This window comes from Pogona vitticeps, chromosome 6 (genome assembly GCF_051106095.1).
Source record: "Pogona vitticeps strain Pit_001003342236 chromosome 6, PviZW2.1, whole genome shotgun sequence".
Lineage (NCBI taxonomy): Eukaryota > Metazoa > Chordata > Lepidosauria > Squamata > Agamidae > Pogona > Pogona vitticeps.
In genome coordinates, this window is record NC_135788.1 from 82742669 (window position 1) to 82767913 (window position 25245).

Below are 25245 nucleotides of genomic sequence, written 5' to 3' on the forward strand. Positions count from 1 at the left end.
AAAATTCTGGTGTGTGTGTTCTTCCTAAAATAAACTAAGAATTAAGTTTCTGTTTTAAAAAATTCAAGTCATTATCATTTGTTTTTCTTTTTGCATTTTTAATGTGTAAGAGCATCAATACCATTGAAGGTTAAAAGGATCACATATTTAAAATAAATAAAATAATATCTTGCAATGGGTGTATGTTCATTTCTTATGAAGTTATCTGAGAGGCAGTTTGTATGATCAGCAGAATCAAGCACCTATAGTGAAGTGTTGAAGCCTAGGAATTGGGGCAAGTATTCAGAAAGCAGAGATGATGTTCCAGAAGGGTGGGAATTGTTGAAATGAAGGACTTAGAACCAGCTGAATCTAAATCAGTTTCAGAAGGCATCTGGGCTTCTCAGATCTGCCCACTCTCATCAGCCCTCCCTGCTTCCCCCTAACAAACAAGACTAACCTTTTATTCTGTTAAGGATGTAACAAATACCTGGACATTTTTATCTTGGATACCATATTTCAAAAATGTGTATCTGGCATGATTTTTTTACTCCTTTTTGTTCGTTTGTTTATGCAATAGCCATAAACAAACAAACAAATGGCAAAATAAATCTTCTATTTTGTATATAATACGTGTTTTCCCAAAAATAAGACAGTGTCTTATATTAATTTTTGCTCCAAAAAAAGTATTAGGGCCTATTTTCAGGGGATGTTTTATTTTTTTCATGTACAACCATCCACATTTATTCAAATACAGTCATGTCATCTTCTGGTTGCTGCACAATGGTGGAGATCAGGATTTCACTTAATTAGGGCTTATTTTGGGGGTAGAGCTTATCTTACGACCATCCTGAAAAATCATAATAGGGCTTATTTTCAGGTTAGGTCGTATTTTCGGGGAAACAGGGTATAAGGCTCAGTGCACAGAATACCATGTTTCTTATGCAAAATAAAGTGGGGGGTTTTGCAGAAAAATAATTCTGAGCTTTTCCCCTAAAATCCCCAAATTTGGGAAATGCATAAAATTTTGCAGATTCAAAGAAAGCTTTTGAACTTTTTCCGTCTGATCTGTGAGGGTGTGACAAGCAAAGATTTACATCCCCATTCCTTACCTTTGGAAAGAGACAGGTTATGGGAAAAAGAGACTTTACTCATTTGCTTATTCAGCAGTGATGTAGTGGTAAACTTTGAAGTGAAGGCCTTCCTTAAGATAATCCCCACAGCTAGACCCTGAAGCTAGCAAGCAAGACCGGCAGGGGCATTTTGAGAGCTGCAGTGTGTGTGTGGGGGGGAAACACTCTTCCAAATTCTGCACAGGGGTGCAGCTGTGAAAATAGTTTTGCAAATATTCTTTACAAATTTTTTTGAAGTCCTTTCAGTGGTGTTGTTTCCTTGTTTGCTATATTTGCAAGGAATCCTCTCACCATCCAAATGATTTCCCAGTGAATTGGTCAGGTCTTTGCATGTCGCTGGTACCGGTGAGGGAAAACTATCCTGATGGTGCAAAACACCCCTTAATGGGGAAAGTGGCATAATTGAAACTAAGGGTCTTCAAAGCTGTATTGAATATATTGAAATGTGTCCAATTTTTATTGGATTTTAATATGTGAGCAGATGGATGTTGTCACACACCCCCAGCTCCTCTGTATGTTCTCTCTAACAAACAGATTTGCCTTCGTGCATGACATTTTCTCTTGTCTCCATTTCCGCTGCCACCAGAGGAAATCCTTCCTCAATTACCAATTAGGACCACAGAATCAGTCGTGTCAAAGATAACGTTGTTTATTAACAGATTAACATATTTAAGACTTAAGGAAATCATAGATTGTATTTGGTATTCATTAAACTTCATTTCACCACCAGGGACGTGGTGGCACTGTGGGCTAAACCGCAGAAGCCTTTGTGTGCTGCAGGGTCAGAAGACCAGCAGTTGTAAGATCGAATCCACCCGACGGAGTGAGCTCCCGTCGCTTTGTCTCAGCTCCTCGCCAACCTAGCATGCAAATGCGAGTAGATAAATAGGTACCACCTCGGTGGGAAGGTAAACAGCATTCCATGTATAGCCGCACTGGCCACATGACAACAGAAACTGTCTTCGGACAAACGCTGGTTCTACGGCTTGGAAACGGGAATGAGCACCGCCCCCTAGAGTCAGACACGACTGACTAAATGTCAAGGGGAACCTTTACCTTTACCTTTACCTAAACTTCATTTAACTTGGAAATATGCTGGTTACTTTGTATTTAGTTTCAATCACTTTAAAACAATTTATTTATTCCTTATAGTTTTCATTGCATTCAGTTCTCTTATACGTTTCTTTCTAAGGGTTTCTTTCCAAAACAATTCTTCCAACTACCTAACTCTTTCCCTAATTCCTAACTAACTGTTCCATATCATCACTAACTGAAACCCCTAACTCCTGGCTAACCGAAACTCTAACTGATTATAACTGTCCTCCATTCTCTTCTTGTATTCCTTGGTTCCGCCCTCCTTCACAACCATTGGCTACTAAATCAGTGTTCCATTGTGATGGACAGGTGTGGTTTCTGGGCTGTCCGTCTCATATGTTATTTTTTTTTCTGAATCCACAGTGTGGACTCTTTTGCCTTCCAGATGTTTGGGATTTCAATTCCCAGAAAACCCAGCCAGCAGGGACAGTAACCTTTCCATATTCTACCTATGATTAACAGAAGCAGGGAAAAATGCAGAGTACAGAAAGGCACAGACACCCGATCATGGAAAATTAACAACACAACAGAATTGTATTTGATTTTGCATACATTTGTGTGCAGCTTTTGTCAAATACAAATTTTCTTCTTGTGGAATTTGATTCCCTTCATGTGCAATTTTGATTTTGTACAGGGAGCACAAAATGCTTGAACCCTTTAAGCCTTGGCAGCAGTTTCTATAGGAGGTGCATTCCTGATCACTTTGACAGGGAAATCCCATAACACTGTTTAATGTTGTTTATCTCATGATGTCTGTTCATTTATTCACAACCAGGATAGAGCTGCGAGCACTGGGAAAGATCTCTGTTGGGGATGAGCTGACGGTTTCTTATGTTGACTTCCTCAACGTCAGTGAAGAGAGGAGGCAGCAGTTGAAAAAGCAGTATTATTTTGACTGCACCTGTGAGCACTGCCAGAAAGGAATCAAAGACGACCTGATGTTGGCTGTGAAAGATGGAGAAGGAAAGGTATGCTTTTAACATGAAGGGTTAACATTTCTGGTTAGAAACCTCAGTGATGCACATTTTGTTAATAAGGCTGACGAAAGCACCTTAAATAGATTATAATGACGGATTAAGATAAGGTGAGTGTTTAAGATCTGCTATACTAGCCTATTACTAATGAATGTTTTAACCATCCTTACTAATGAATTAATATTGTAAATTAATCCATTGACATCCTAGTCTAAATGTATCATTTTATCTCTCTGTTGTGGCTATTCCACAACAGGAGGAAGGAGGGCTTTAAATTATATTTAATAACCATTATTGATTTACCACAATTAATACTGCCCAATTTTAACTACACAAAATTGTTTTTATTGTATAAATGCCATTCATTACAGTTATATTTTAGATCTTTGAAGCTGATTGCTTTTAAGTATATTGGCCATTTAATTCTTGTACAGTTTTATTTATGCCATATTGTTATTTTCTCCTATTACTACTTTGCACGTTATACCTATTCTAGAAATTGCAGGTTGAAGTCCTGTCACCCAGTGAAAGAGATATGAATAACATACAAACTGTGATGGGCAGAGGAAGGTATGGCATTGACACAGTAGCAGTTAAATCTAAAATAACAAGGGTCAGATGTTTGAAGGTTCTCCCTTGTTCTAGCTCTGTCGCCAATGGTCAGAACTGAGGTAACTAGCTCAGCCAGCTGTCCACTCTATCCTTGATGTTGTTAAATGCCAGATCTGGACAAGGAGAAAGTGACCAATTTGACATGGGCCACCACCTGATAAAATGCAACCTTTCTGAGGCACTTCCCCCCCCCCCCCCCGTGGGGAGCAGGGACCCATTAAGATGGTTCATCCCTGCAGGCTATTGGATCTGTTTGGTTTCCAAGATGCAATGCAGGCATTATCGGCTGAACTAGTTGGCATTCCTGTCAAAGCTCTGGTGGATGGATGGTAGGCCGCTGCCGCCAGGGCAGTTGACATGATCACACCTAAACACCCCCTCCTTTGCCAAACACATCCTGCTGCTTGATCTAACTAGCAGCCATGTGTGATGAAGCAGAATAGGAGGAGGCTAGAGAGCATTTGGAGACGGGACCCGACAGAAGCTAATTTAAAAGCCACAAGAATCGCACTTAATATCTACCTAGCAAAAGTGAAGGCCACAAGATAATCTTACTTTGCTTCCTGGATAAGCAAAGCTCCTAACCACCAAGCCAAACTTTTTCCGTATTGTGTGTGATTTATCCAGGGCTGGTTACAGGCATGGGCCTCCCAGTAGTATCTCCTGAGACCAATTTGTGGCCTTCTTTAAAAACGAAGTGGAGACCAACTGCCAGGTCCTAGATTCCTCCTCTTTATCAGTAGATCAAGTCAAAATGTCCACTTGCCCAAAGAACTTTATACAATTTCAGCCTGTGATGTGAGCTGAGGTTGACAAGGTGCTTGACCATTGTAGGGCCATCATCTCTGCACTAGATCACTGGTTCTTAACCTTGGGTTACTCAGGAGTTTTGGACTGCAACTCCCAGAAGCCTTCACCACCAACTGTGCTGGCTGGGGTTTTTGGGAGTTGCAGTTCAAAAACATCCGAGTAACAAAGGTTAAGAACCACTGCACTAGATCCTCGCCTGGCCTGGCTGCTGAAAGCATTGGTCGCCCTGCAAGATGACCTTTTGATGGAGACTGATAAGGGCGAAGCATTCTTGTTGGTCCTCCTCGACCTATCAGCGGCCTTTGATACTGTCGATCTCCTGGGGAGGCTTTCTACAGTTGACTAGACTACTGTAATGCTCTCTATATGGGGCTGCCCTTGGTGCTGTCACAGAGATTTCAGCAGGTCCAGAACTCGGACATCAGACTACTAAGTGGGGTGAGAAGGCATCAATGTATCTCTGCCACCCTGGCCATCCTGCACTGGTTACCTGTTCATTTCTGTGCCAACTTCAAGGTAATGGTGTTAACATGCAAAGCCCTAAAAGGTTTGGGACCTCATTATCTGGCAGAATGCCTCCTTCCAACCAGATCTGCCCATCCTGTAAGATCTTCACAGGCTGGATGGCTAAGAGTGCTGACCTTGAGAGAGGCCCAGAAAAGAGTAACCAGAAACCAGGCCTTCTCAGTGGTAGCCCCACAACTGTGGAATGCTCTCCCGCCCAATATTCTTCTAGCACCTTCATTGGGAACCTTTAAGCAATTATTTAAAACATTTCTATTTAGGCAGGCCTTCCTGGACTCTATGACAATAGCGCTAAAATAACCAGAATTTGCTAATGTTCAACCTCTGCCATGCTTTCTTTATTTTAATTTAATGTTCTATTGATACTGCTTTCATGTGTTAATATTGTATTATTTTATTTTATTGTCTGTTTTTGTATTGTTTGTCTTTATACTTTGCTTTATGGTATCATGTAAACCGTCCAGAGTGGCCTGGGTTGCCAGATGGGTGGTACAGAAATAAAACAAACAAACAAACAATTAAATAAATAATTAAATAAATAATCAATCAAACAAACAAACAGTTCATGGCCTTACCTTACTCTCCAAGGAAACACCTCTCAAGCTTTGGCTTTGTCAGCTTTTCTTTGTTAACCTGCTTCCTGAGGAATGTTGTGCATTATAGACAATGGTGAGGGAGCCAGGGAACTATATTCCCAGATTTATTTGAGTCACACAGTACCTTCAGCACGTGGTCAAGAACAACCAACATCTCCCTTGGAAACATTGGCAATGTTTGGTAATGAACAGAAGGGTTACTTTTTAAGAGAGATTTCTCCCTGCAAAGTGACCCTTTCTGGCGCAATTATACATGTGCATTTTGTGCTACCCGATTACACTCTCACTTTTCAGTTGCCTATAATAGAAAATGACATTGGCCCTACTGATATTGGCCATTTTTTTCCTGGTATTTTATGAATAAGAGGATAGCTGTTATGGATGCTCTTTAGATAGCCCAAGAAGAAGAACTGCAGAAGCAAATGCCAATAACCTTCTTTTGCTTCATATAGCCATCTTCAGATGTGGTGAAGGAAGTCATCCAGTTCTCTAAGGACACTCTGGAAAAAATCGATAAAGCACGTTCTGAAGGGATATACCATGAAGTAAGTCATAGGAAGTTTGATCTCTTGCTTACTCAGATGTCCAAATGTTTTGACAAGGGTTACCGAGCAATTTCACTTAATGCCAGCATTATTCTGCAGAAAGGGGAGAAGGCACAAGATGTGATCCCCACCTCCCATCTGAAGTGAAGGATTCTGCCATGGTGGTGAATGCTAACAGCTGAACAGGCTTACCATCTAACTGGATACAGTGAGGCGATGTCCTCCCATTCTCAATGCATACTTAAGTGGAGTGTAATTGTGAACAGCCTTCCCATTCTGTGACTAGAAACAGAGTCGTGGAGGTTTAGGTGGATCACATGACTCATTTGAAGGTGTTTGATCATCCCTGTCATCTCTTTTGATCATTCTCTGTCAAGACTTCAATAATTTATTAAGCCTGTTACGTGATTAAAGACATTAAAAACAAAGGTTTCCCTGATTAAACAGGCAACATTTTAGGAGAACAATTTTTGTTTCCTCACTTTCCCCCTCCCCCTCCTCACTTCTAAATTGGTCCTGCCACTCTGTCTCCTGCTGTGTCTTAGGTACCAGGGTGGAGAGGGTGTAGGTGCAGGTATAGATGTTCTTCTGAGTCATTGCCATTGCCTCTCATTACTTTACTTCTTGCCAAAGTCAACTTAGTTTTTTTAAAATGTTAATGTCTGGCTGTCTCCCTCCGCCAAGGTGAGACAACACATTTTTCAACTGAAGTCCATGGGATTGCCTTTCAAATAGCCTGGTCCAGAAACCATGCTATTTGCCTTCAGAATGAAGGGCTTTATACCTACTTGGATTTTTTCAAATTGAGCCAAATACAGTACAATTAATGAATTGATTACGATTAATGTAACTAGTTTCATACGATTTCTTCAGTTGCAGAGTACACTTAATTGTAAAGTTTCTTTAACTCACTGAGAGCCTTACATTCATCACTGGCTTTTACTGCACAGTTCATTCACTACAATTAGATCCTTATTTGTCTGTTTCTTCTTGAATTTAGGGATGATCCTCAAAGTTCTATCCCTGCCACTTCCTTTCTATGAAACTTTAGTGTTTCCAACATCACCTAAAATCCTAATCAACCCATTAATGTTATTCATCCATTGGTTTAGATTTCAACTTGAAGAGTTATATCACTGTAGAACTGTTAAACAAAATGTATTCTGTTCTGATCTGTTTTTAATTGGCAAAATGCAGAAGGGAGAAGCTTACAAGAATTTCTTATTACATTGAACCTAAAATCCTGCTGCCAGCAAAACTCAAAAGACAGAACTTTTGGCAGCAAATTATTGCAAATAACAAAATCAGTGTAGACCTTATTTGTTACACACAAAGTTATGCAATTTAGTATGCAATAGATAAGATTATATTGACGTCTAACTTGCATCAATTTGGTGCCAAAAGTTACAATATTTCCCTGCAATTGGATTTTGGCCACTCTCTAGTTATAACAACAGCTCAAAGTGCCACTGATCTTTGTCAGCCATCCCCAACCTGATGTCCTCCATATGTGTTAGAGGGCAGCTCCTGGCTTATAAAAGGTGCAGGGTTCATCTATGTTACTCAGTTACTGTATATCAAATGTGATTCTACTGCAACTGCCATAGCTCTATCCTATGAAATGCTGGGAAGTGTAGTTTGGTGAGGAACTTAGAATCCTCTGCCAGGGAGCTATCCTGAATTATGGAACAAGAACTCTCTAGCTAGAATTGTAAGTACCTTGGCAAAATTGTAAGTACCCCCAGCATTCCACCGGATGGAGCCTTCCAAGACATCTGACAGATGGCATGTTGAGGACAACTGATCTATGGTCTCAATTCTGAACATATAGCTAGCCCAGGTAGCTTATCAACACTCTGCCAGAAAGGAATTCCTTCTTCACAGGTATGTCAAATGAGCAATGGAACATTCTTCTGAACATCTGTAAGATAAAGGGTCACTAAAACAAAATATTATTGAGCTATTACACTTAAGGATTGGATGAACAGATGGCCATGTTATGTTCTGCTCTTCATTGACCAAACTCTCTGTGCTTGTCCTAGGTCGTAAAATTATGCCGAGCGTGCTTGGCAAAGCAAGAACCAGTGCTGGGCGACACCAATATTTACATGCTTCGCATCCTAAGCATTTTGTCAGAAGTTCTCTCTTACCTCCAGCTCGTCGAGGAAGCAGCTGGTTACGCAAAACGGATGGTGGATGGTTACTTGTATGTGACAGATGTCCCGATTTTTTTTACAAGAGGAGAGGCAACCTAGTGACCTCCAGATGTTTTGGCATACAACTCCCATAATGCCCACATATTAACCAGGCTTTCTGGGGCTTTGGGGAATTACAGTACAAAACAAGTGGATGGAACCAGGAGCCCTAACTCCTGCTTTATTAGTAGTATATTCAGCAACTCTTATATTTTTATTGTACAACCAAAATATTACTCACTGGCACAGAGGTATGAATGTATGTAAGCCCTTCACTTCCATGGGAAAGAATTTACTTTGGGGCACCAGTGATGTAGAAACCATTATAGCTTAAAAAGGTTACTTGGAAAATTAGTTTTGGGGTTCTACATTTGAAAATCTCCCTGAAGCAACTTCATCAAGTTCAGGCAACAGCTAAATCTTTGCTTTGCCCCAGTAACATCAGCATCTAGGCTGAGCAGCAGGCTCTGATCTTCCTCCACCTGCATTGTATTTTGAAGCACCTTGACATCAGAGCACTGAAAGTCAAGCCCATTAAGCTCTGTGCAGCCCCATCTTTGACTTCTTTCTTTGTGCTCGGGTGAATCTTCAGGAACTATGTGTGTATTTATCAGATATCACAGCTTCCCAGGTTGTGCTCCTAAAAAGTGTGGTACAGATGCAACCACCTCTGAAGTGAAGTGCCTCTGGAGTCCAGTTTTTTCCCTGGGAATCCCTTTCATGTTGCTAGACTGTCATGCTGGGTGGGGGGAAGCAAGTCAAGCTGTATTGCAAGCACCCCTATACAGAGAGATTCTTCATTGTCCTGAGCTGAGGAAGGCCTGGTTCTGCCCTGCTTTGCCCTTTGTGTTCCTCACACTCACAGTAGTGTGCTCAGTGAAGGGTAGATGAGTATGCTGGGCTTTGTCATGGCTGGAGTTAAATTAAGAGGTTAATCTGTTTCAACATGTATAACAAAAACAAGATCAAAATGAGGAATACAAACAAAAGTATTGTGATACTTTAAAAACTAAGACCGAAAATCCCACTGGGGTTTTATGAACGCATAAGGGCAACTGCAGAACATTGTCCTTCTCTGTTGGGCTCCTCTACACAACTGGTCACATGACTGGTAGCATGATCAGTTTCATAATCAGTCCTTGCCCAGGTGTGCAGAGGAGGGCTTGTCACAGTTGTCCTTAGGTGACAATAGCTGAAATCCAGTATGAAATCGTAACTAGAGTAAGCTTATTGAAACAATGGAAATTGCAAAGGAATTGAGTCAACAGATCCCCACTGATTCAATAGGCCTACTGTAGTTGCGACTTAGTACTGGATTTCAGTCAGTATAAGCAAATAGGAGCCTCACCTAACAGATGGTTTAAATACAGTATACACTGTAAGGGTGAGGACCTAGTGGAAATAGCTATAGGAACAGAATATGAAATTTCAAAGTTACAATAGCATTATAAAGATAAGCAACAAACTACAAAAGTGATGACTGCATAATAAACTTCTTGGCAGTTGCTATAATGATTACCTTCCTGTCAGGTGATGACTGAAAGATAAAGACATTAAAGGTTTGTTTTTTTATTGATTTATCTTCTGGTTCTGAAACTACACAATTTTGTTCATAGGCAAGATAGTAAAGGAGACTGCTTTTATATATATAGTAAGCTATGAATCCTTGGTCTATATTTAAGTCTTTTGACATACTCTGGAATCTGTGTATATAGCTTTCAAATTCCAAAGTATGTTGAACAACTTAAGTATAGACCAAGGATGTTCAGTTCACTATAAAAAAATTACTTAGCAGTTTTCTTTATTATCCTGTTCTATGGACAAAATTTCTTACTGTAGCCTCAAAACCTGACATTGACTCAGGAAAATAGACAATTAAAAAAAATATGAGCTTCAAAGCTCAGCTGATTATCACCTCATGGACTAGCAATCAGTGAATTAACGGCCAAAGAGTTTATATAGCATTAGTAAGACAAGTACTGTAATGGACAGTGTTGATTATATAATCAACACTGTCCATTACTTGTCTTACTAATGCTATTGCAACTTTGAAATTTCAATTCTGTACCTATAGCCACTTGCATTGCCTTCCACCCCTATTATATGCACACTGTATATAATTTGGAGGCTAAATATTGCACTATATGTGTCTGAGGAAATCAGCTGTAATCCACAAAAACTCCCAGTGAAATAAATCTGTTAGTATTTACCATGTCACTATACTTTCATTTTTATTTTTGTTTTGATTTTTTTATAGATGGATGGACTCACCAGCTCAACATCTGACAATTGCACATGAGAAAAAAATAATGTTTTCATTCAGATGGGAATTCATTTTCCCATTCCCTGAGATTTCTGAGCCAAACTGAGACCAGGGCATAGACTTTTGTGATGCCACAAATGTATAGCTGGCAAGTGGTGGGAAAGAGATCTTTCCTCTGAGATGACATTCTCTTGTTGCCAGGATTTGTGCTACAAGAAGCTCAACAGTCAGAACGCTAGTGGTCCATTCTCTATCTTGCTCCAATTTTTATTATGGGCCAAATACAACAACACAACAGAAGCAACACAATACAAAACAGTAGGCTAGGAGTGTGGGAGGGGAGATGGGATAGATCTGGTAGATGCATGAATTAGGAACCATTGTGCCATTTGGAGCAAGTTGCAAACAAACACCATCACACTGAAACACCCAGTCATCTTGACAGCTGTAAATGGATGACAAAGTGTCCCCAACTTTAAAACTACCAGAACACAAAACCCAAACTATCTCCCCCAAGTGCTAAGAATGCAACCAAAAAATCTGTAAAAATTGCAAAGTTTGATTTGCAATGTTGATGCTTCTTACTTTGTATTCCTCAGAAAACTTTATCACCCAAACAATGCACAGCTTGGAATGGCCCTCATGCGTGCAGGAGTGACACACTGGCATGCTGGCCTCATTGAAGCAGGGCATGGAATGATTTGTAAAGCCTACGCGATTCTCCTTGTGACACATGGCTCCACTCACCCAATTACCAAAGATTTGGAGGTAGGTGGTTAGAAGGATAGTAAAAAGTTCCTTTTGGGCTCGCTTGGATGCTTATATGTTCACACGATGATGCCAGTGGATTCTGGGGAATGAATCTGTTCAGAAACTGTTCCAGGTGGCAAATACTTTGCCTGTAGCACTTTGGTGCCTACACCAGCTACAACCATGCAGCTTTCGTCCAATACATGTTAGGAGCTTGGGACTACAACGGGTGCAAAGGTTACAGCCTAAGCTTGCAGTAGTCAAAGGGATACTGTTGTAATTCAGGATCCAAAAATGCACTCTATCAGTATTGTGTCTCATGAGATGTCTGCCTTCATTTAAAGAAAGCCATGTTTCTAGCCTTTATAGTAGGGGAGGTGAGCCCTTCCCCCCCCCTTCTGTCAGCTAGGGATGTGAATCCTCATTTTATTATTGCAGGTGAGGAAGAGGAAGGGTAACATTCTTCTACTTGCTAGCAAGAATTGCAAGGAATTTCTTGATACTTTCAGTAAAATTCTCATATTGATGACAACCATGTTTGTGTCAAAACTAGATGTTTACAGCTCTGTTGTCAGTTCAGGCAGACCTTCTGTGCTTGCTGTATATGTGTGTTTGCTTTGCTTGTAGAGACATTTTAGAGAACTTAAATGCAAACAGATATATGTGAAGTCAAACCTGGGAAGTCAGGTTTCCTTGGGTGAATTTACATCGGCCAACCACAGAGGAATCAGCAAAGAGAGAGGAGGAAATTGGCAATCAGCCTTATTTGCAGCTTGTTAGGATAGCACTGCTGTGGTAATCCAGATTTGCAGCAGGCATGTTTATGGTTGAGCTACCCTATGAAGCTGCAAACAAAGGCTGCTTACTTATTTCCTCCTCATTCTCTCCTGACTCCTCACTGTTTCCCCCCTCTTTGGTCTCCTAAGTGTCCTACTGGAATGGCACTAAGCTTTAAGGGGAGGAGAGAGGGAGGGAATGAGAAGGTTAGGGGAAAACATGTAGACCCAGGTACCAGGTTTGGGGAGGAAAGGATTCAAAGAGCAGACACTACCCTGCCTCTGTCACTGCTGCTGTAGCCAACTGGAATGGCTTGAAACAGGACAGCTCCAAAGCCTTCTCACGGGCCAAAGAAAAAAATTCAAATGGGGGGGGGCGAATTACAGGCTGATTTGCATTGATCTGTACATTGTGTATACCAAAGCAAGAGAAACACGGTGCTCATCCAAAGCTTTAAACCCCTTGCACAGTATTCCATCATGTCAGAGACCACATTGTCAATAGTGAGGAATTTAATATTCTTTCCCTACCTACTGTAAGCCTAACCCAATGGCTGATGATCCCCCTATAAGCTGCTCACCTTCCAGGTGGGACCTGAGTGGGAAGACATTTTATCTCTGATTAGAGATCAGTTGTAACAGTGGGATTCCATCCGGCTGCACCCTGTTGGAGTTCCTTATTGAGAGTGCAAGTGGTGTGCTAAAATAGCTTTTCTCCAATCAGCAATCAGAGGTAACTGGAGAGTTCTCCATACAAAGACATGGAACTCTGTGCCTCCCTCTTTATGGAGAAAGGAAAATAGACATTGGAAGATGGGAAGACTTCGGAGTGAAAGGAGTAGCTTGAGCAGAGTCCCACTGTCATGAGGTCATCTGGATTGCTGGTTCGGCCCTAGTAGGCAATCATTACAGCTCCCTACCTTTTCCGTAGGGCTATGAACATGCTCATGAATGTGTGTAAGACAGTCTCAAAACACTAAAGTTGCAGAATTTTCCATATTAAATTGATAGGCCATTTGTGCCCCATATAACTCCTTACCCCTAAGAAGCAAGTTCAACTGAGCATAGAAGAATTAGATAATCAGCCTATGGTATAACGAACTGGACCCTTATTTCCCATGGCTCACAGGCAGGATGGAATCAGGACTAACCAGAACTGTGTTTTTCTTCTCATTTCCATGCATTCAGGCTATGCGTGTCCAGTCTGAGATGGAGCTGCGCATGTTCCAGCAGAATGAATTCATGTACTACAAGATGAGAGAGGCAGCTCTACAGAACCAACAGATCCAGATCATGCCTGAGCCCACCAATGAGATTTCGCCTGGCATCTTCCAGAAGAAGCAATAAGAGGGCCCTTTGCTTCCCTGGAAGTGTCTTCTCATATTCCTGTTGCTGACGCAATATCAGCATTTATGGTTTTGAACAGAATGAAGGTGACAAACCAAGGAACCTAGTGGTGGGTTCTGACTGCAGATGGCTCCAGAATGAGATTGTTTTTCTAAATGCTCAGCATGCTGGTTTAGAAGTGTTTTATATATAAATCACCCAGCAGCCACCTATATCCACTAATAATTATAATTAATAAAATAGTTACAACCACCCATACCTTCAAACCCTGTGTTCATTTGGGGCTCTGTCACACACAGATATATGAATGCTTCCTTGCCAACTGTATTCATACATTAAGCTGGGCACAGCACTGAAACAGTATGGCAGAAGACTTAAAAAGGTGAAGAGGTAGAAAAGAGTGTGTGAGGTGGAACGGTCTTCCTTACTCTCCCCACTAAAGTGTTAACAGTGTTATTTATTTTCTGTTTCTTTCTTTCTTGAAAAAAAATAAGACTTGAGGTCCTCAGGAGGCATTTCCTTGGAACTTTGGTCAAATCCTAATATAGTAGCTGAAAGCAAAACAGATCATCCCCTGAAACAGTATATTATTGCATGCTATCCCAGTAGTGAAAAGTATTTGGGGGAGGGGGTGGTCTTAAATGGGCAATCAAGAGCTATTTACTTTACAAAAAGCCTGCTGCTCACTTGTTAATATGGACTGATGCAACTGCCTGTAGTTCTGGACTCTCCTGGAAGTAGCTGGCCATGGAACCCGTCAGAATGAGCAAATTTCCTGCTGTACCTCTGCATATGAACTAGCCAAGTCGCTGGTAAGATGTCATTCTATTTTTTACAAAACCGCAACATTATTTTACGTGAAAATTCTACAGATCCCTTGTCTTAATTTGGTCTTTGAATGACAAGCACTACATTGGGGACATGTTCACTTATAGTTGGTGGGTATTGTTAAGATTCCATTTTTTTATGTTATGTAGACAATAGAGGATTTTTAAAAAAAGGAGTACAATCATATATAAATGATGTTTATATCTGGCCGCAACTGATCATTTGTCCTGGTCAGAAAGGACACACTGAATATGTGTGAGGGAATTTGATCCTGGGGCGGGAGTTTGAAAAAAAAAACACCTCACTACAGGCTTATTGCTTCCTTTTACAGATGTGCACAAGAGGATATGCCTTTTCATTAAAGTTCAGAAGTCACTTGAAACTAAACACTATGGATGGAAATCATGCTGTTGATTTGTCCTGTCATTTGTACTCCTTACATGTGGGTGGGTGAGAATGGTTGTTTGCTGCCATGACTTACTGATGCCATAAACTGGCAGTAACAGTCAGCGGCACCTCCTTATGGCTTCCGTGTGTCAACAGCTACATATAAAACACAAATTTGACAGGAGAAGCTTTCGTTCGCCCTGTCACACTGGTGTTGCATGCAAGCCACTGGGCTGGAAACCAAATTGGCAACTGACACAAAGCATGCTTGCTGTCCTCCACCTAGCACCTTTCCCCCAGTGGAGTAGCACCATAACTCCCATGATCCCCTGCTGTCTTGGAGTAATGGGAGTTATAATCCAAGGCACTGCATAGCTTGTATTTTTCTCCTTCATCACTCTTCAGAACTTGGGGGGGGGGGGATTTAGCCCTGTCAGTGTTTTGGACTTCAATCCCCAGCAGCCGCAGGTAGCCGCCAGTTGTAAACATTTCTGGGACTTATAGCCCATAAACTAAGGAAGGCAAAAGTTCCTCAAAGCCTGTATCAAATAGAATGATAATTAGCCTGTGTTAAAAAGAGAGCATAGGAGACAGTAGCTCATGCTTCTACCCTGCTTCCCCATGTCAGCAGAATCTCTGAGAATTCTCTGTGATTCAAAGCCAAGCCACAAGTCCAGAAAGTGTATCTTTGTTAAACATAGGAGCTGCGTGATGTCACAGAGGCAGGGCAGGCAAAGATTTCAAGGTGGCTTGAACTGCTTCTGATTTCCTTTGGAAATGGGCACAGCGACAATCTGGGCAAATGGACTCAGAATTTGGGAAAAGCCAGTTTATGTTATTATTGGGCAATACACAGCTGGGAATGGCACAACCCCCTAATCACCTGGAATGTAGCAAAATGTTCACAATAATTGCCACCATTTTCACTAAAGGTTCACATCCTGCAGCATACACAACACATGGGGATTGTCTCCAAACCCTATGATACTACTAGGATTTGCAGAAGGCTCATTGGGGGCTCATAGTGAATCCCTGCACCCCATCCTGCACTGCTGCTACCAGGGCTGGTCGAACAAGAAGACCCATCATGAGAGATGTTGGCTCTCCAATCCTTGTTTTGCTCCAAATGGCACAGTGGGCCTGTTAGGTTCTTTTCCCCAGGCTGCACTTTGATGACTAGATTGGGGGGTTGATTTGCTCGGGATGAAAGCTGCTACCAAACACTCTTCCCCCTTTTCATTCAACAAGCAGGAAGAGCACACTTACAATGGAAATCCGTCTCCCATCCTGTGACCAGTATATTTCCTACCCCGTTACCAATACCCTGTGACCAAGAAACTCAGTAAACAAGAACACAAACTGTAAAGGCTTTTTGACACCTTTCTTAGCTGTGGATGTATCTAGAAAGTATGAAGACCAAAAAAGGTACTGGGTAGGGCCATATGTATGTAGATACAACACATTCTTACATTTTATAATTACTGTCTCAAGAATAAGGTGTGTCAGTGGAAACCAAGGTGAAGGTCATTATGGTATTTGGGATTACCATGTGCAAATATGAACCTTGAACAGTGAAGAAAGCTGACACGGAAAAATTAAATCCATTTGAAATGTGGTGTTAGAGGAGAGTTTTAAGGATACCATGGACCACCAGAAAGATCTGCATGTTGGTGCTAGATCAGATCAAGCCTCCTTAAAAGCAAACATTACTATGTACACTGAGATACACCAGTAGTCTGGGCCCATCATGAAAAGAGGAGGCTTACTGAAAAAGACAATAATCTGAGAAAAAGTTTGAGGCAGCATGAAAAAAGAAATACTAAGACATGGACTGACACAATGAAGGAAGTCATAGCCTTGAGCTTGTTAGAGCTGAGCAGAGATGTTAAAAACAGCACCTTTGGGAGGCCATTGATTCATAGCATTGCCATAACTGGGAAACTATCTGATAGCGTATTACAAACACTGTTTTTTTTAAAAGGTGAAGGCAAAGAGAAGGATCACAGGGCTTCTTCCTGGACACAACTTGATTAAAAAGATAAAATTAAAATGCAGACATATCTGAGTGACCAGTATCTCAGCGAAATGTCCCTCATTTGTTAATTGACAATCCCTGGCTTTCTCTGTCATTGAGACCCATCTTCTAAGTCTCTGGCCTTTCCAACCTTATGGGGACAGGAGAAAAAGGACAAGGGACTTCCTTGCTGATCATTTAACAATCCCTGAATCAACATTATTGATTAATATTTGTCAGTCAGGAGTAGCATAATTATAGAGATCACTGAATGCCTTTCTCCTGGTACTAATCCTTTACTCACATGCGCAATCCTAGAATAGGGGAAAAAGTACTTTTAGTTCAATTTTGCCACATAATGGTGTGGAAGAACCACTTGCCATGACTCACATCAAGTCTGCATATCCATTAGCTCTCCTTTCACCCCTTGCTCATGGCTTTTCAATGTTTCACCAATGCACAAGTGTACTGCATATGCAAATACCTTCATTCTGAACCGATGAGTCCTGGCGCCATCTGTTACTAAGTGGCAATAGATGCTCAGAATGTAAAGCCACCCCGCCTCACACACACAAAGGAAACCTTCTCTCCACCACCACTTGTCCTGAAATTTGTCTCCCTCCTTGGAGAGCAACAGCAGGTTGCTGAGACTTCATTTGATGCCCTGAGACTTGGAAAGACTTCTCTGTCCCTTGCTGGGTGGGGAAACAAAGGATGACTACAAAATGGCAACGCAAAAGCACAGTCAGTTTCTTTCCACTACAGTATACTAGTGCCAGTTGAGTGGGAATTGTACATTATCTGATCCCATTACTTAAAATCCCATTTGCTTTGGTTGCTTTATGAATGAGGGGAAGTTCATGCGCAGCAACATTACATGGCTGCTTCAGTGTAAAAAATAATTTAGAACAGTACCGAAACAATAGAATAAACAAATTAAACAGAAAAGTCCATTGTTCATTTTTTAGGGAAATGTTAATACTGCTTGGACAAATTCTATAAATTGATCCAATGCCTAAAACTGAATAAATGTGGTTTTGGATTGCCCAAAGAGAACATCGCCAAAGAAAAGATCCTCTTTCCAACTGGTAGGGGAACATGGAAGAGAGATTCACAAAAAGTATCTTGATTTGATGGGGAATGCCACTAGCACAAAGACTAGACATGGTATACTGTGTATATACTTACAATGACAATAAATTATATTATTATAAAGGGTGCACTAAGTGGTGCCTCCTGCACTGGCTTCAATTCTTTAAAAACACTGCTACCTTAGAAGTTTCATTGTAGAAACCCGAGTGCAGCATGCTCTAATGTAACAAAAGTGCTCGCTCAAGGAGAGAAAAGGGTATGATTAGCCTTCCGCAGGGTAACTTATTCACTGGTTTTGCAAACACACCTGGTGGCAGGGAATGGGGAACTTCAGAACTGCTTAAGCATTTCCTGCAAGCTAGGAAATATACCTAGCTTGGTATATTACAGAGAACCCCAGCAATAAAAATAGGGATTCTCAAAGAGCTCCTTACTTAGGACTATCAATACTCATATTCTCCTTTACTTGCCATTTCTAATTTGGAAAGACTGCACTGGGAGCCTCTGGATACTTCATTATCTCAGAAACTTGAAAGGGACAGTAAGCAGAAGAGTAGCAGAGCTCTCTGATCAGAAAACTGATGCAGAAAACACCAGAGATGGCTACAACTAACCAATTCTCTGTTATATTGGTCAAACCATAAGAAACAGAGACATGCTAGAGATTTGGGAGTCAAGCAGGAAAACAATTCAGTGTGGCCTTGGCTTTGGTGGCCACAGAATTTGGAAAGATTGCTTTTCACTACCATTCCCACAATTCTCCAGGTAACATGGCTGGATGAGGGGGGGGGGTGTTCTGAGACTGGCAGTCCAAGAAAGTAACTTTTCTAAGCATGATGTAACTATCTGCAGTTGGCCAAGTGATGACAACAAACAGACGTTTGTATAAATTGTACTTTATTGAACCACTTTTACACAGCAAAAGCATAGAAATGCCTACGTGTTTTAGATTCTCTTACTGATACTCCTGTATTGATGGTCACCCTTGATCAGTGTCTAGAAAAGAAAGAAAAACAATACCTTTAAACTTCTATTATCATCGTCTGCAGATACTCAACATCCACAAATGAGAATACACAATTTTTCCAAACTGAGACCAACCAACCATATCAGATTCTTATTTTTCAAAATGCAAAGTTAGAAATGCAAAACAGTGTTGCACATGTGAAATACCTATTAATGCATGTTTAGTGTGCACAATCTGGGTATACAGTTAAAAACAATATCCCTGAGGGAGTTTTATTACTTGCTAGCAGGAAACAACTGCATTTTTGGTATTTCTAACTCATGTTAAAAAGACCAGTGATCTCTCTTCTTTAAATTTATCAGATTCAGCAGCACTGAATTTTTTGTGCATTTTGTTTGCATCCTTAATAACTTCCCTTCTTCTGTGTTGGTCTGACAGGGAAGAGCAGGTAACATGAGGAGGAGGCCTCAGTCAGTTGTAGTCTGGCTAGATATGAAAAGTTACGCGGCAGCCATTTTTCTGCTAAAGTAGTGCTACAGCTGGCTGGATAGTGAGGAATCTGGATGCAGAGCCAGGGGTTGGGAGTTTAATATTCCACTGTGCCTCCTGCAAGCGGTGCCAGCCTGTGTGGCCTTGACTAAGCTGCACAATCTCAGAGCTGCCCCCAGAAGAAGGGAATGGTAAATTATTTCTGAGTATTCTCTACCTGGAAAACTCTGAAATGATCTCCATAAAAGTCAGAATTGACTAGGCGACATATCGTCACCACCACCACCACAGCAGGAAAGCAGTTGGCATGGTCCTCCAGAACCTTCCAGCACCAAACTTTGGAGAGTCAGGTTGATTTCCTGGCTGTGGGAATTCCACGCAGCCTGTAAGGCCCTCCAGAGCAGCAGTGGGGCCCTCCCGGTGTGGGAGGAGGCACATATAATTTGCTACAGGTCACACTTAAAGATGAGTATCTGCCTCTGCCAAATAGGAGACCCAGTTTGGTGTGACCTCAGTCAGCATATAGCACATGACACCCATTTGGTAGTCTAAGGGCGTAGGGATTGTATTTTATGGAGTCGGGCTAAACTCACGGATTGGATTTAAGTCTAAATTCTAGCATATAATAATTGATGAAAGTGGTATTACATTGTTTTTTTAGAATGTTTAATAAAGTAAAAAGAATAAAACTAGGCTATATGGAAAATAAATGAGAGATGAAATTTTTCAGGATGTCATCAAAGAACAAGTTAGTAACCTCAGAAGAATAAAACTTTTTGTGAGTTGTTCTTGTGATACAATCATATCAAGTTTATGCTACCCCAGGAGATTAAACATTAAGATATTTTTGAGGGTCTATTCCCCACTTAGAAGATGACCTAAGACATGCCACTATGATTTTCCCAAGTGCAATAAATAAACTCTCCAGGTTTTGGAAAAGTTACTTTTTCAGGAAATAATGCTCAGAATCCTACATCTAATTCTATGCAGATATGAACACTGTCAGCTTCACCAAAATAGGAAAAACAACAACATACTCTCGAGCCTGTGGCAATAGGTATACTCGTAAATGTCTACAGCACGGATATAAACACCCCAGCCCATATCACTAGGAACATTCACCTGCAAGGCATTAGAAGGCAGAAGCACAATGAAGATCTACAAAGTTGTTAATATGATATACCTCTGGCCTAAACGTACTTACATTAATAAGGGTGTCTCCATTAATTTCAGTTACAGACTTGATGTCGTTCAAGTTTACTACCATCTTATTATCTCCTTCCATGTTAACAACAGTCTGTGGGAGAAGAAAAGGAATGAATACTTCAAATATCCACAAAGTGGCAAGTGTGCAGTTACAAGGCTAAAGAATACCATTATCCACACCCAATAAATCTGCTTATGCAATATTTGGTTCTGCATTTTGTGCAATATGTCATTGTTAGTACTGTGTATGAGGAGAAAACCAATAAACTTTGGCATTGCCAGTCCTGCCATTAGGTATAGTGAGACAACTGCCTAAGGCAGTAGAAACTAAGGAGGCAGCAGCAGTACTTAACTCTCTCTCTGCAACTTCTTTCCCTTCCTTCCAGCCTCTCCTGGGTCCCCAGATAGCCTGGCCCTCAGAGGTAATAAAGGATACTCTCCTATTACCAATGTTGGATAAGATCCAATAGTCTAGCTGGCATCTGACCAGGGTGCAGAGGGGTGGAATTTTGTCTTTCACTTCATGGCAGAAAATAACTCAGCTTACCCCCTGCAGTCCTGTTCACTGAATCTGAACATTGTCAGCAGAAACCATCATGTTTGGAGAAAAATGCCACAGGTTAAATAAAAGCAATATATTGCCCTACCTTGAACTTCTGTCCTGTTGGGGTATCCAGCTCAGCCTCCTCCCCAATTACAAACTCATTTGTCACGCTTTTGTCACCAGTTGTCAAAGTAACCTTGAACTTCTTCCCAGTTTGCACAATTTCAGTGATGCTTTTGTTGGCCTTGCCTTTTTCAATCTGCTCATCGGAAAGACCTGTGAATCAATAGTAATAAGAGTACTTCCCATTAAAAAAAAACCAAGCAATAAATATATTCAGAGAGGTGGCTTTCAGGACCTGTGATAGATATGAGGTTTGCTTCCATCTGCATGATCAAGGTGAGAGAAGATGATCAAGGTGAGAGAAGGTGAGACTTCCATATTGAGGGCAATGGAGCTTATTGACTCCCATTCAAAGGAGCTGTAAATCCACTTTAGATTTAAGCCTGCACTTTAACAGAGCTGTGCAAGTTTCTGGATGCTACCCCCAAAATGTGGGAACTATTTTGAACTCCTCCTGCAAAGTGCAAGCTAAAACCTGGAAAGCATTTCCAGCACCTCCGAAACTGGAGTCACCAGGCACAATTGGTTACACAGTGAACTTCCTTTGCACAGAACCAACTCTGGTTTTTCAAGCTCAGCAGGATTTTTCATTGGGTTGAGTAAGGAAAAGGCAAGTCAATGCCCTTGCTCTTCCCTCACTCTAGTTGCAACAGAATCCTGGGGAGGCTTGCTTACTCATGAGAAAAAAAATAGTCTGATGGTGCCTTAAGACAAATGAGTTGTATTTGGCATAGAAGTTTACTGGCCACAACTCACTTGCTGTGACTGCAGTCCATGAAAGCTTATTGACAAATAAAAATGGTTAGTCTTTAACAATTTCTTAGGGCCACAATACTCTTGCCTTTGCATTAATAGAGTAACACAGTTTCTGAAAAACACATGTGAAAATTCCTTGGTATATACAGTAATAAGTAACTCACTGAAGACTGGAATATGCCACATAAATAGATCATGCACCACATAATCAACTTTGTGCTTTAGAACATACACACACCTGGTTCACATACACACACCTTTTCTGCAATCCTTATAGCACCTGTCATAACCCCATATTGCAGATGTGTAGCTAACTTGAAAACGATTATGTCCTACTTAAGACTACCTGAGAAGTTCATGATGGAGCCCTACCTAGTACTGTATAGCCCTGAAAGCATTTTCACATTAAATCTCCATCAAACTTTTCATAGACTATGTTTCTTTGGCCAGAAACAATAGTTAGAGACAGTCTATTATTAGACCTTAAAGCACTACACAAGGGTGATTCAGGAAGTCATTTCAGGCTTGTGAAATCAAACATAGAAGGAAGCTCATATTCAGGTCCTGAAAATCACTTCAGCAACAAAAGCAAGCTCATTGGCATGTTCTTGGAGATGAGAGAAGTTCATGCTACAACACAGAACATCTTTCACTTCTTAAAGATACAGTAATATGGCCTCCCTTTTTTACAATTACATTTGACTATGGGTAGATCATTTTGGCTTGATAGCTCAGTGGTTTGTGTATCTGGAATTTTATGAGGTTGGGTGTTTGATTCCCTATATGCCTCCTGTGAGTACAGCCAGCCTGTATGCCTTTGGCCAAACACCTCTAGAAAAAGAAAATGGTAAACCACTTCTTAATATTCTGTACCTGAAAAACCCCAGAAAGGTTCACCATAGGTCAGAAGTGCCTTGGTGGCACATGAGTATGATTATGGGTAGATCGTCCTCAAGTATCTTTGAAAAAAATGCCCTTAGTTACTTTACTACATCAATCTCACGGAACCATCTTCTCCCTCTCTGTGTGTATCTACATATAGTCAGCTGCAACGGCCACTGAGTTTAAGGGTACTTATTCTCATGTAAGTATGCAGAGGACGGCCCTTTAGGCTTGGCCAACAGAGATGCATTCCTCCTTGGGAATCTGAGAATTATTAATTCTGGAATTTTATGAGAGTTTAATTCCACTTTCATGGTACATACAATATATTGCCACAGATTTTAAGGTAACATGTTACTGCTAGGCTCTGTGTAGGAATGGAAAAAGGTATTAATTCATATAGTATAGAACCCTTTGATACCAGGAGGCAAGTAACAACTGACAACATCTGATAAGAATCCAAAACACAAGTATTGATGTCTCAATTAAATACAATGCTCCTTTTGCTGCTTAATTTCAGATCCCCCTTTAAAACAGATTAGGAAACAGAGGCATAACGAACTAGGGCCAGGGACCCAAACAAGCATTCATCACCCACAAACATAAACCTTACCAACGGCTTTCATGAATGGCTCAAAATTCTCCTGGGACTGGCGTTCATATTTTCCAGTGAAGCTCATAATGGTAATACTCTCTTTGCACTCCAGAGAAAAAAGTGCTTCTCCAGGCACCTGAACTTCCTTTTTATAAGGATCAGTTGCCTTGGGAGTTGGTCAGAGGTTATGTGATCTCACTCCTTTATGGCTCCACTAAAAGATTAACTTCCTGACTGATAGACATTATCACTAAACAGCACCCAAGTTAAAGGTACCTTTTCTATTTCTTCAAAGAGGTCATGAACTGCAGACGGACCTCAACATAGGAAGGAATATTGGTAAAAATCAAGGTTAAAGGGAATTAAATAATGTTGAGTTTCAATCTGTGTTTTTGCAAGGGCTGAAAATACTTAACAAAAGCTTCAGGTCTCCAGAGGACAGAGCAACTTCTGCAATAACATGACAATCAGGTTTGCTGATCTCATTTTGAAATCGGGTCCCAAATGTATGAGACTTATTATGTAGCAGCAGCATTGTGCAATGGATTGAACAAGACCACATTTGGTGTTCCTTTAGAAAAGGGAAGGCAGCAAGGAGATTGACACCACAGATGAAAGTTTCGAGAACAATTTTTGTCAGCCCCAGATCCCCAGCCAGCTTGGTCAAGAGGCAGGGATTATGGGTCCAAAATATCTGGAGGACACCAGGGCATCCTTCATGCGATTTGGCAACACAGAGATCTTTGTCATGAGACAACTGCAGAAAGTGATTCAACCCACATGGAGAAAGTTTCAGGTGGCTAGACTGAAAGAAGCACAGTCTTCTCTAGTTTTAGTGGTCCTAGAACACAGAATTTCAGCAGGTGTCAGCTATCATGCAAGCTACACCTGCTGAAATGCCTTCTTCTGCACAAGTACTGTATTAAAGGTGCAGTAGCCATATCTTCTTCACTATCTGGCCATCCTGGAAAAATAATTTTATTTTCAATCTATGAGCCCTGAGTTGCAATGATTAAACTACAGTAGTATAATCAAACCTCTGTTCAGGACCTAAGTTTGATCCCAACAGGTTCAGGTAGCCAGCTCAAGATTAGTACAGCTTTCCAAGGTCAATAATATGGGGCACAGCTCACTGGAGGGAGCCACAGAGTTCTTTGCATAATTATGTTGTAAACCACCTAGAGAGTGTTTCTAGCATGATGGGATGGTATATAAGTAAAAAAAAAAAAAAAAAAAACCAGGAATGAATGAATGAATGAATGAATGAATGAATGAATGAATGAATGAATGAATGAATTCTGCCAAAGGCCTCAAAAGATCTTGGGAAATTTCTTTTTAGACTACTAGAAATGCCCAGCCAGTGTGGTTAGCGGCCATACTGACAGTGAGATTTTGGATATTGTAGTCAAATAGTAAACATTTCCCACATGTGGGCCCAGTTGTCTCTTCACACAGCTAGCATAAAAGACCAAAATGTGGGCATATTACAATATGAACCTGCAGAGCCATTGAACTGGCTGATGGTCTCGTTGAAGGTGTTCACTCCCATTTGATGACATTTCCCAGACTGGATCCTCTGGTGTCCTGGCATTACTACACACCCAGGTCACAGTTCTCTAAAAGCTGGTATGCTTAGGTCATTGCAGTTGGGTCATTTACATTAGGTCATTTACTCATAGATGAGTTGGGTCTCTGCATGTTCCTGGGTGAAGTTACCTATGGATCTGTACACAACTCAGGATACTGTTTTAAGCAGAGCTAT

General features: G+C 40.9%; 2 protein-coding genes across 3 annotated transcripts in view; one reads left to right on the top strand and one right to left on the bottom strand.

Moving 5' to 3' along the window:
• The window catches only part of SMYD1 (SET and MYND domain containing 1), a 41606-nt gene extending 27753 nt beyond the window's left edge, over positions 1-13853 (top strand). For both annotated transcript variants that reach the window (XM_020807225.3, XM_020807226.3), the window contains 5 exons: positions 2983-3175; positions 6177-6269; positions 8312-8475; positions 11327-11495; positions 13442-13853. In XM_020807225.3, the coding sequence (XP_020662884.1) occupies positions 2983-3175; positions 6177-6269; positions 8312-8475; positions 11327-11495; positions 13442-13600 (778 nt within the window). In that variant the 3' untranslated portion in view covers positions 13601-13853. The remainder of the gene's footprint in view (positions 1-2982; positions 3176-6176; positions 6270-8311; positions 8476-11326; positions 11496-13441) is intronic.
• Positions 13854-18801: 4948 nt separating this feature from the next.
• Positions 18802-23890, bottom strand: FABP1 (fatty acid binding protein 1). Its single transcript, XM_020807211.3, has 4 exons — positions 23502-23890; positions 21231-21403; positions 20582-20674; positions 18802-18917 (listed from the first exon to the last, which is right to left on the bottom strand). The coding sequence occupies exons 1-4, from the start codon at positions 23566-23568 to the stop codon at positions 18867-18869; spliced, it is 384 nt and encodes a 127-aa protein (XP_020662870.1). The 5' UTR covers positions 23569-23890; the 3' UTR covers positions 18802-18866.
• Between the last annotated feature and the right edge of the window lie 1355 nt (positions 23891-25245).